The 12,230-nt window shown below is 42.6% G+C and overlaps 1 protein-coding gene across 1 annotated transcript in view; it reads left to right on the forward strand.

Annotated features, from left to right (window-relative positions):
- The window catches only part of GRPR (gastrin releasing peptide receptor), a gene marked incomplete at both ends in the record, with an annotated part of 29,630 nt that extends 18,082 nt beyond the window's left edge, over positions 1-11,548 (forward strand). The window contains 2 exons of the mRNA XM_079728298.1: positions 9,388-9,739; positions 11,159-11,548. Coding sequence (XP_079584424.1) covers positions 9,388-9,739; positions 11,159-11,548 — 742 coding nt within the window. The remainder of the gene's footprint in view (positions 1-9,387; positions 9,740-11,158) is intronic.
- Positions 11,549-12,230: the final 682 nt, after the last annotated feature.

Genomic DNA, 12,230 nt, shown 5'->3' on the forward strand with positions numbered 1-12,230 from the left:
TTTTCTGTATATGTTTGATAACTTGACTGGACCAGGGGAAGAACTGACATACTGGATGCGGTTGGTGGACCCCAGAGGTCACTTGCAGACCTGGGCTTCCTGTGTTTCTCTGACAGAGGGTGATCCTGGCCAAGGGAAAGTGTGGGGCAGGACGGAGTGCCCTGAATTAATACTGCAGGACAGTTCTCGACCAAAGAGGGACGGGAGCCGGTGGGTAGACACCCCAGCCTCCTCGGCCCTTGGTGGCAAGTTCTGGAATGTGCTCACCACGGTCTCTCAGGGGGTCCCCAGCTGGCCTGTGCTCCAGTTGCCCTGTGTGGTACCCTATATTGCCTTTCATCCCCTCCCTGTGCCACCTTCCCACTCCCTCCCTGTGCTTCCGGAGAGCCCCTCCCAAATAAACTACATGCACCTAAATCCTTGTCTTAGGGTCTGTTTGGGGGTGAATGACAATTTATATAGACAATTAATTACCCAGAGTCTACTATACCCTCCACACTAGAGCATGGGTGATTTTTTTTTCTGTCTTTGTGATTTTTTTCCTGATTCTCTGTGTATCTTCTGTGCCACGCAGTAGAGTAAATGCAGGCCGCGTAACTATAATTTGAGATGGGATTTATAAACGTTCTTCAAACTTTTTCGCTCATAAATTGCTGAAAAAGTCTAACAAGTTATAAATATATGTTCCTCTCTCCATAACATTTTTGAGGAATTGCCTTCAAACAACTTGTGCCAGGATGTTTGCACACCTACTGAAATTTAACTGGGTTACTGCTTTCCTTTGTTGTTTTAAACATACCTTCTGGCAACTGTAATATTTCATCCTGTTTATACCCCTTCTTTTTTTTTTTTTTTTTTTTTTTTTTTTTTATATACCCCTTCTGATGGGCTCCTTACAGGATTATCACCGAGCTTTGGAATTAGATCATCCTGCTGAAACCCATTTTGGGCCCAAGGGTCAATAGTTGCTCAACTCTTTCTGCCAAAGCACCATCAGATGTCCAACAGTTGCTTATGTTTGTCTTCCCATTTTATACCTCAGCTTCTATATCCCTCAGAGCCCTACACTTCTGAAACCTTCCCCATGTCAGTGGCTCTTTCTCTAGCCTCCTTCCAGCCTTTGGTTTTTAGTCCTTCCCTGATGCCTTTTTACCTCTGCTCCGGTGTCTCACTGAGATGGCCTCTTTAAGCCCTGAGAGTTCGGAATATATGAAAGAGTCCAGACCTCACTCTCGGCCTCAGGCCACAGAGAACTTCAGCGTGTATATATGGGGGTGAAAATGCAGGAGATTGGGTATAACAGACTCAAGGAGGAAGAATAAAAATTTTGTGTCTGTCTAGAAAGACACTGCTTTCCCCATGGCTACAGCAGGCAGGGAAGAGACGCTCTGATCCTTTCTATGGTTTTCTTCCTTAGTTCCAACACCAGTAAATGGGAGCAGAATTTGCCCCAAAATGTGCCTCATTGGCATAAGGATAATTTTCGACTTTTTTTTTTTTTTTAAGAAAATAGCACAGGGACTTCCCTGGTGGCGCAGTGGTTGACAATCCATCTGCCAATGCAGGGGACACGGGTTTGAGCCCTGGTCCGGGAAGATCCCACATGCCGCGGAGCAACTAAGCCCATGAGCCACAACTACTGAGCCCACATGCCACAGCTACTGAAGCCCACGTGCCTAGAGCCCGTGCTGTGCTACAAGAGAAGCCACTGCAATGAGAAGCCCACGCACCGCAACGAAGAGTAGCCCCCGCTCGCCGCAACTAGAGAAAGCCCGCACACAGCAATGAAGACCCAACGCAGCCATAAATAAATAAATAAATAAATAAATAAATAAATAAATAAATATTTAAAAAGAAAATAGCACATATAGGAGAAGGTCTAAAAACTGAGTAGAAGTTACCCTGTTATAGGAGACATTTACATTTATAAGGGAAATCTCCATTTGTAAGGGTGTCTCCCTTTTGGTACCAGGAAAAAGAGGATGACTCTAAATCTCTAGAAACTTATCAATGTAGAAGGCATGGACTGAAATCTGTAGAATGAGCTTATACTTTACTGTTCTTTGCCTGGTAACCTCCTAGGACTGGCTCCCCCACCCACTTCTTTTGTCTTTAGCTGAAGATGGTATTTAAGGTGATGGCTCGGGCCTTTTCAGGGAGTTACTCAGTTTTCCTGGGTCTCTCCCATGTTGTCAAGGAGGTATACATGTTATTAAACTTCTGTTTGTTTTTCTGCTGTTAAGCTGCCTTTTATTGTATGGGGTCTTAGTCAAGAACCTAGAAGGGTAGAGGGAAAATGATTTTTCTTCCCCTACACTAGAAAGCCCAGGTTGCCTGGTCAACCACAGGACCATCATTATAGGAAGCAGTAGGGCCTGGTGGTAGAGGCTTAGGTGAGAGCCTGCATGGGCTCAAATCTTGTTTCCAATGCTTAGCACTGATGGCCGTGGAAAACTTACTTCGCATCATTTCCCTCATCTGTAAAAGAACAACAATACTAGTACCTGCCACGTAGAACTGTTGTGAGGATAAAAAGCAACATTTTAAACAAAATTCATAGCTTAGTTACCTGATCCATAGGAAGTCTCCAATAAGTGTTAGCTATTATTATTGTTGTTGTTTTTAACAGAATCAATCTAATTGAAACCCAGGTACAGAATGGTCTTGTTCCTCCGCAATCTGGTGCAAGAAAGAAATCCCCACATGATAGTTACAGAGTAAGCCTTTGAAGAAAGTAAATATTTAGAAGTCTAACTGCCTGCATCCATTGCACCCCAAATGTCTCTTCCATCTGCTGGATGGAGGAATAAACAAAAATACCTTTATTGGGAAACAGAGCCTTCCTTACATAATCAGAGGTAGAACTCTACATACAGGAAAGTGATCTCATTGACTTGAATCCATACTAAAGAGCAAATGACTGATACACACTCCCTTCCTCAAAGCAGGGAGACAGTGGGCTCCTACAGGGGGAGAACACAATGGAGGGGAAATTTTGATTCACAAAGGTGTAACTTCAGGATTTTACTCAGAGGTGGTCCTGCGTGGATCCACGATCTGTATCTGAATCTCTCTGAAGAAAATAAGAAAAATTATGAGTACACTTTGTAACATGGATCTTGATTCTCTGACTTGGTCTGAGTTTTAAGCTCCCCTCTTCCGGAGACAAGAAGGTCTTCACTGCAGACCCTTAGAAAGCCCCCTGAAACCTTAGCTAAATTTTCTGGAAAGTGTGTTCTGGGACAATGGACCCCAAAGTGGAGTTCACTTCTACTTATTTTGATTTTTATTTAAAAATAAGGATGAATTAAAAGTTAATACTGTGTAGTATCCAAATTGAGGCTCACCCTCAATTGAGGTCACTGAGTCCACGTCAGAGGATCCCTTGTCATGTGCAGCTCAGGCAGCAGGAGTGGGGTTCCCCCCATGTACAAGTCTCAACAATGACCTTACTCTTCCCTGCACTTTCAGCTAATGGAGAGGCATTACAGACTGACATCTGCTTGTGCATGATCTAGTTTTAATTAACCTCCCTAAATGAACATTAGCTTAAAAATATTCCTGCCAAAACAGAGCAAAACAAAACCCCACAGATTGTAGATGATACTAAAATTGCAACTCCAAGAGAACAATATGAACATAACAGAGAAGACGAATTCCCTCATTCCTGGTAGAGGCGCTAATCAGATATGACACATTCAATCCCATTGAAATTATAATTATAATAAAGTTTTTCCCATGACAACAGCATTTACTGTTAATAAAATATATACCACATTATTTTAAGATTATTATTTTACTACTTGCTCATCTTTTAAAAATTCTATATTTTAGAGTAAGTTTTCTCCCCAACCTGTTTATGACCTCTTGTATAATACCCACCCACATTCCACAATGAACATTTCCTAGATTTTGTTCTTGCTCTCTTTGTAGCCTTTATATATGTAAAATATATAATAATTATATACCTCTCTAGTATATATATTTGTTTGTTTGTTTTGTTTTATTTTGCTGAACTCTGGAAAGTAAGGTACAAACATCCTGACCTTTCACTTCTAAGTATGTTTGTGTATTTCCTAAGAACAAGGACACTCTTCTACATAACCCCAATGCTGTTATCATACCCAATGAAATTAACAATAATTCCTTAATACCAAGTAATATGTAATCCCTGATCAAATTTCCTCCATTGTCCCCAAAATGTCTTTTATAGCTTTTCTTGCCCCCTAAATCCAGGACCAAATCAAGGCATATGCATTGCATTTGGCTATTATATCTCTTTTTTTCTGGTTTTATTATGATATAATTGACACATAACATTGTATAAGTTTAAGGCGTATAACATAATAATTTGACATATGACATATTGTGAAAAAGATTGCTTGTTATATCTCTTTAATCTCCTTTAAGGTAGAATAGTAGCTCCCCTACATTCTTCTAAAACAATGATGTTGACTGTTTTGATGAATCCAAGCCAGTTATCTTGTAGAATGTGCCAGAAGTGGATTTGTCTAATTGTTTCTTCATAGTAGATTCAGGTTAAAAATTGGAGACAAGAACACTGCATAGGCAATGTTATGTCCTTCCCATTGCATTGCATAGGAGGCACAGGATCGCAGATTGTCCTGCTATCAGTGATGCTAAGTTTGATCAGGACCACATTATGAATTTCCTGGGCCCTTTGCACTTTTACCTTCATGGGATCCTTTCTCCATAAAGCATATAAAAAATTATATTTTATAGTTGTATTGGCACAAAGATAAATATAATCCAAGGTGGATTATGTTCATTTTTTTTCCTGATTTTAAAAGAAATTAAAACATTTTCCCGAGCCTCTAAAGGTATCATGGGCCCCAGACCCGTGCCTGCCTAATGGAGAAGTTCGCCCTGGGTTTGACCACTTGATTAGACGGGTGACCTCTGTACCTCCCCAACATAAAGGTGCATTTTCCTTTTGTAATTAAATAGTAATCTGTGGGGAAACTCTTTGAGACTATGTGTATATCTTGTTCCCCGAAAACCTCTCCCTCAGTGGTTTTACTATTTTTGCTTGAATCAGTTATTACATTGAAGGTTGCAGGAATTATGTCCTGTTCAGGGATGAGAATACTGAGGTGCAAGGAGTCTGTGATTTGTCCAAGATCATAAAGCTAGTGGGTAGAATCACCATTAGGAACTAGGTCTCTCTGCTCCCAAATTCACATTAGAGCCCCAAGGAAACTAGAGTATATTAAGAAGAGTGAAAAAGAGCATTGGAGTTATTTCGCCCAGAGAGAAGAACAGAAAAGGATGACTGTAATCTGTTACATAACTAAAGATAACAGTTGATGGGTACCAAGGACCAGCAAACTCTCCATTTGCAGCGTAATAGCTCAAAGAAGATAAGACTCCATTGCTCTGGACTATAGTCATTTTACAAACCGGCTAATAATCGCCTCACATTTCTTCAGAAAAGTTCTTGGCGTTATTCTCAGGAGAAAATAAAGCCAATGTTTAATAGTCTTGTCAAATCTTATTAGGTATTAGGATTCTAATTTAAATGCCAACAATGTGTCAGTTACCCTAGAGAACATTTAGTTCATTTCGTTTTCTCTTCACCTCAGTCCTCTCCAGGTAGCGTGCATTAGGATTGTAATGGAGGTTTTAAAATATTGTTGTTCAACAATTCCCACAGACTTCGGTAGGTAATTATGAACAAATAGGGGCTGAAATGCTGAATCCTTAAAACTAAACAAACTGCCCGTGTTTGAATAAAAGACATACCTTTCTGTGGGCAAAGGTTTCCAACCCTGGGTGTGGAAGCCAGCTACTTCTACTTGCCAAGAATCCCTTTGACACGTTAATCTTGCACAGAGAATGTTTTTGACCTTTCCGGTGTTTGCATAAGAAAAATGAAGCACAGATGTTTTCAGAAGTGGGAAGCAATTGTCTTTGGCCCCATATTGTCAGAGGAGTGAATTGGTCATTCTGTGGAAGAATGACTCTTACTAGGTGTGCGAAAGTGAATCTGCTGTCGCTTGTTTATGAGAAGTTGAAAATAAAAGACACATCTGCAAGTCACATATTATTAATCTTAATTGATTAGCAAGTATTTGCTGAGCCTCTACTTTGAAATAAGTGGTAAGCGGAACAGGGGACCTGGAGCATTTTCAGTGATACAGAAAGAAGAGAAGAGAAGATATAAGCTTCTGACCTCAGGAACTTATGAGAACGTCAGGTAGAAAAGACATGCCCGGGCTTCCCTGGTGGCGCAGTGGTTGGGGGTCCGCCTGCCGATGCAGGGGACATAGGTTCGATCCCTGGTCCAGGAAGATCCCGCATGCCGTGGAGCGGCTGGGCCCGTGAGCCATGGCCGCTGAGCCTGTGCGTCCGGAGCCTGTGCTCCGCAATGGAAGAGGCCACAACGGTGAGAGGTCCGCGTACCACAAAAAAAAAAGAAAAAAAGAAAAGACATGCCCATGGAAAGCTAGCAAGCAATTCAAAGTAGTGCAGAGTAAGTGTAACACGAGAAGAGTAAAATTAGACAGGTTGGGAGAAGGAACGGGAATTATCGAGGCCTAGATTGATCAGCAAAAGCTTCAAGATGATACTTATAAGCTGGAATTTGGAAGGACAGGCTTCAGATGAATGGAGACTCTGGAATCAGGCATGACAAAAGGGCGGAGGCAAGAAAGTGATGGCGAACTTAAGAATAGGACATAGACTAGTCTCTCTTTTGAGTACAATTGAAAGTTGATGGCTCTTTCTTACAAAGGACCGCAAGTGGGGGATAATCTATGCGAAATGATCCTGGAAATAAAATCTGATGATAGCTTTAAATGACCACCATGTCTAATTGTTCTAAATAAGGCTCTTTTGTTGACAAAGAATGGTTGCCACTTAAACTAACTCAAGTGAAAAGGGAACGGGAGAATTGTAAGATTATAACAGAACACCTCTTGGACATTCAAAAGTAGCTTGTGGGCCAGGAACCAAGGACCCTCTGTATGACTTAGAGCCACATCATCTCAGCTTCTTCTGCTTTTCTATCTGCCTCATTCTCTTTGTCTCACTCTACCTACTTTGCTTATTCATCTTGCACTGATCCCTCCCTCGATATCATAATATTTTATTTCTGTCATCTATGATTGACTAACTACATCCTCTCAATTTTTCAGTTTAAATGCTTAAGAGAAAGAGAGACTCTTTGGTAGTTGGCCAGGCAGTTTATTGGCTGGTTTCGATTATTGAGTATCCATCCTAGTCCAACCAGTCATCACTCTTAACGAGAACCGCCCAGTGGGGTCTCCCTTCATTGGGAGCTCCAGGCAGAGCAGCCCAAACCAGATGATATAGACTGCTATGTTCCAAGCTCTGTAGAACCATTAGACTTCCAGGGAACAGTTGGTATGTTCCGTACACATCTGGGAAATGGCTGGTCTATTTTTCTCTCTCTAGGAAGGATTTGCCCAAAGCTTTCTTCTGAAAGAGCTGTACTATCCTGAAAAGAGCTGGTCCCAAATTGAATATTGACTTCACCACCTCTGAAACCATCTGAGCTTCAATTTGTTGCCTGTAGAGTGGGGATAATAGCACCTACCTGTTGGAGTTGTCTGGAACATAAATGAGATCATGTCGATGCTATTCTCTGCTTGGCACAAGGCAAGAGCTTAGTAAATGGGATTTCTGTAATTTCTTTGATATTTTATGAATATTCCATAATAGAAAACTGTTGGCAATGCATTTTTACTTATTTTTTAATTGTACAAATGATATATGAATATATCTGAATATTTTAAAGCAAACCCTAGATATTATATTATTTCACTGATAAATATTTTAGGGTGTGTTTTTGTTTTTTTGGGGGTTTTTTTGTCTGCGTTGGGTCTTCATTGCAGTGCGTGGGCTTCTCATTGCGGTGGCTTCTCTTGTTGCAGAGCACAGGCTCTAGAGCACAGGCTCAATAGTTGTGGCACATGGGCTAAGTTGCTCCACAGCATGTGGGATCTTCCCAGACCAGAGCTCAAACCCGTGTCCCCTGCGTTGGCAGGCAGATTCTTAACCACTGCGCCACCAGGGAAGTCCTAGGGTGTGTTTTTAATAAATAAAGTTTTTTAAAAAGCACAGAACAATACCACTATTATACCTAATACATTAAAGATAATTCCTTGATATCACCAGTACTAAATCTATATTTGATTTTCTTCAATAGTCTCAAAAATATCTTTTTATGGTTGTTTGGTTTGGATGAAAATCCAAAAGGAGTCTACATATTACACTGATATCAGTCAGTCTATAAACCATTTTCTCTGCTCTTTTATGCCATATATTTGTTGAAAAAATGTGGTCATTATTCCTGTAGAATTTTCCAGTTCAGGATTTGACTCACTGCATCACCAGCCAGTGACCAAGCCAGGTGGTGATACAAGGGCTTGGCCATTTCCACCAAGACAGGACCCCTTCATTGGGCAATCTTTGCTCCTGAGCTTCCCATTGGGCTGGTGTAGGGCAACCAGCTGTCATGGTCACTGGGACTGAGAAGTTTCCCAGGGCATAGGACTTTCAGTGCTAAAACTGGGAAATGCCCAGGCAAACTAGGATGGTTGGTCACCTTGGCTGGTGTAGACCTTGTCAGATCTGCATCAGGGTCTGATAGCTCCCTCTGCCCAGTCCTGCCTCCTTCCCTTTCCCCACAGGTGTTCATCAACAATAAACTCTGTATCCTCCTGACTTCATCTCAATGTCTCATTCCCAGAGCACTCAACCCACGACAGGGGCACGTGTAGCACAGAAACCAGGAAGGACCTAAATACTGCAAGAGAAGATGAGGCTGAAAGAGAGTAGGAGGGTGGGGGGTGGGGGGGATTCATTTGATAATTACAGGGATGCTTCTGTGTATGACTTTTTCAGCGGACTATTTGTTCTGCAACCATTGAAAAAGAAAAGAGGCGTATGTAAATACTCAGTGACTAAAGGTTTCCTAAACTGCATTTGAATACTCAAAATGAAGGCTTTGCCAAAAAAAAAAAAAAAAAGCCAACCTTCTTGTTCCAGCGTCCTTTGTTAAACATGCTTTGTTATTCATTTCTGTGATTTAAGAAGAAAAATAAATGGAGCTTCAGCTTTTCTGAGAAGTATTCTTAAAATCAAGAAAGAATGTGGGCAGAATATTACTGCAGGGTGAAGGGAGCAGCATCCTTCAGGGCCAGGACTAGGATGAAGTGAGCCAGGTACTTGGGGTGCAACATTTAAGGAGGCGCTCACTGTGAGTTCAGGGTCGGCACTTGCTTGAACCTGACAGTCAACGCCTCCTTAAGTATTGCACCTCAGGGGCCTCACTGGCCTCACCCTAGTCCCGGCCTAGGCACCCATAATAGTATTAGATAACTTCCCTCTTCCCTGTCCCAGGTACAAAGCCATCGTCCGGCCAATGGATATCCAGGCCTCTCATGCCCTGATGAAGATCTGCCTCAAAGCCGCACTGATCTGGATCATCTCCATGTTTCTGGCCATCCCAGAGGCTGTATTTTCTGACCTACATCCCTTCCACGAGGAAAGCACCAACCAGACCTTCATTAGCTGTGCCCCGTACCCACACTCTAATGAGCTGCACCCCAAAATCCACTCCATGGCTTCCTTCCTGGTCTTCTACATCATCCCGCTGTCGATCATCTCTGTTTACTACTACTTTATTGCCAAAAATCTGATCCAGAGTGCTTGCAATCTACCCGTGGAAGGGAATATACACATCAAGAAGCAGGTGGGTACTTAGAAGTGATGCATTTCCTCCTTGGGGATTTGATTCCTTGCGTTTCTTTAGGACTCCACTGACAAGTTCAGTATTTGGGTGGTCATGTTGCCTGATTCTGCAGTAGAAGAGGTGAGTGATCTGTGGCCAGATGGTAAACAGGAACTCCTAGCTTCAGAAGACTAGGCATGCAGGTGTTCTTTAAGAATCTTGTTCTCTTATTAAAGAGACCTAGGCTAGCAAGGTGTTGAGAACCTGAAAGCTTTGGAGTATGGGTTTCTTTTTGAGAAAAATCTGTTGTTGTTTTTTAAAAAATAAAATGTTGAGGCTCATAGGGATGTGACTTCTTTAAGCTCCAATCACATTGTTTGGGTAGGAAGACAGTTACCACATGTGATAAAGCAGAAAGGGCAGGAAAACGAGGCTGGTTGAAGAAAAAGCAGTAGTTTGATTAAGATGGGTTCACATTGATTTGAGTGCAAATCCAGGCTTCCTGACTTACTTACCCTCTCTGAGAGTCAGTTTTTTATCCATGATGAGGGTAATAACCTACATATTGTAAGGCTGTTGGAGGATTACAAGAGAGACACATGTACCCCCAGATGGCCCAGAGCGCAGGATGCCCTCCTTATGCGTTAGGCTCCCTTCCCCAATCCCCCGTCACCCCCATAATTTCATCCTGTGGTATAAATGGTAGAAACCAGGGGCTCTGGCTTTGTCGTCTTCATCAGTTTTTGTCTTCTAGTCCAAAAGTAGATCATGTGGTATTTATGATGGAAAAGCAGAAAGACTCTCCCTCCATTTAAAACGTGTAGCTGACTCAGTTGGAGGCTTCACCCTCTAAAATTCTTTTTTCCCCCTCATCAATTATGGGGGGAAAATGGCAGTTCTCAGTGAAACTGTCTCCCTGCTTGAAAGACCTCTCAATGGTAAACATCCATTGTACTCCAGATTCTTTATAGAGAACAATGTTTCCCCTTGCTGTAGCAGAGGGAGTTGGGAAAAAAAGGGGATGCTCAGCCCGCTTTTGTCTGAGACCCTTCCTGTGTTATATAGGCCAGAAAAAACTTGAGAGTAAAAAACATAATAATAGGCAGTTATCTTGGTTTGGCGAATGAGGAAGAACAAAGCTGGCTGCTTTTTTAAGCATCAGAGGGAAGAAGAAATTATTAACTGTGGAGCCAAGAAAGACATGAAGTCATATGACTGATAACTGCACCAATGCCCTCCTGAGGACAAAGAGGGCACTTCCTAGAATTTCACTGTGCAGTCCACTCAAGCATGTAATCAACTTTGTTTAAAGAGCTCAGAGGCACAGTGGAACTATTGAACTTGTTTTCTGTGGCCTTGTGAGCCCGTCCATTTCCCTAATTCATTTTCCCCATCTTTTGCTCTGCCCACATCTTTGTCTCTGTGTCACTCTCTCCTCAGATCGAATCCCGGAAGCGCCTGGCCAAGACAGTGCTGGTGTTTGTGGGCCTCTTTGCCTTCTGCTGGCTCCCCAACCACATCATCTACCTGTACCGCTCCTACCACTACTCCGAGGTGGACACCTCCGTGCTCCACTTCGTCACCAGCATCTGTGCCCGCCTCCTGGCCTTCACCAACTCCTGCGTGAACCCCTTTGCCCTCTACCTGCTGAGCAAGAGTTTCAGGAAACAGTTCAACACCCAGCTCCTCTGTTGCCGGCCCAGCCTGATGACCCGGTCTCAGAGCACCGGCAGGAGCACTACCTGCATGACCTCCTTCAAGAGCACCACACCCTCCGCGGCCACCTTCAGCCTCCTCAACGGAAACATCTGTCACGAGGGGTACGTCTAGACTGACCCTTGACCCTGCCCCCTAGGGACTCCTGGTTTTGCCTTATGGCTGGTAAGGAGCCCTCGCCTCTGTTGTTGTCTCTGTACTGTCCGAGGACCCTTTGGCAGGCTCATGAGCGATGTGGGCGGGTTGGGGGGAGGCCCAAATGGGTCACCATTATGTTTGAAAGGCCCATCAAGGCCTGTGTTTTCCATTTCAACTTGTGAATGCTGCTTCTGACGCAGAGCAAACTTTCCCTTTTTTAGAAAAGGGAACAAATAGGAAATCATTATTTTAAGCATTAAACCCTGACATACAGATGTGCTCAACTAAGTCATAGAAACTATATGAACAACCAGATTTATATAGCAGAGAAATTGTACACTGAATGTGCACTTTGTGAAAGACTTCACCTTGTCATTTCTTTAAGCAGAAGTCAGTGCTTTAAGAATACGATTTGAGTCATTTTTCAGGAATACTTATAATCACAAACCAAGGAACTTTTTTTTACACTTGTAATATGAAAAGTCAACCCTAGGCGAGTCCCATGTATAAGGGACAGTCCCCAAACTGATAACACCGGAAGCCAATTTAAAACAAATCCCTGTGTGTCGACTGTTTTTAAAAGACATTGCTGAGGACATAGGAGAAACACTCACCACATCATTTTAAGGCAAAAACACAACCAAACACACTGACACGT

Source organism: Hyperoodon ampullatus (genome assembly GCF_949752795.1).
Source record: "Hyperoodon ampullatus genome assembly, chromosome: X".
Lineage (NCBI taxonomy): Eukaryota > Metazoa > Chordata > Mammalia > Artiodactyla > Ziphiidae > Hyperoodon > Hyperoodon ampullatus.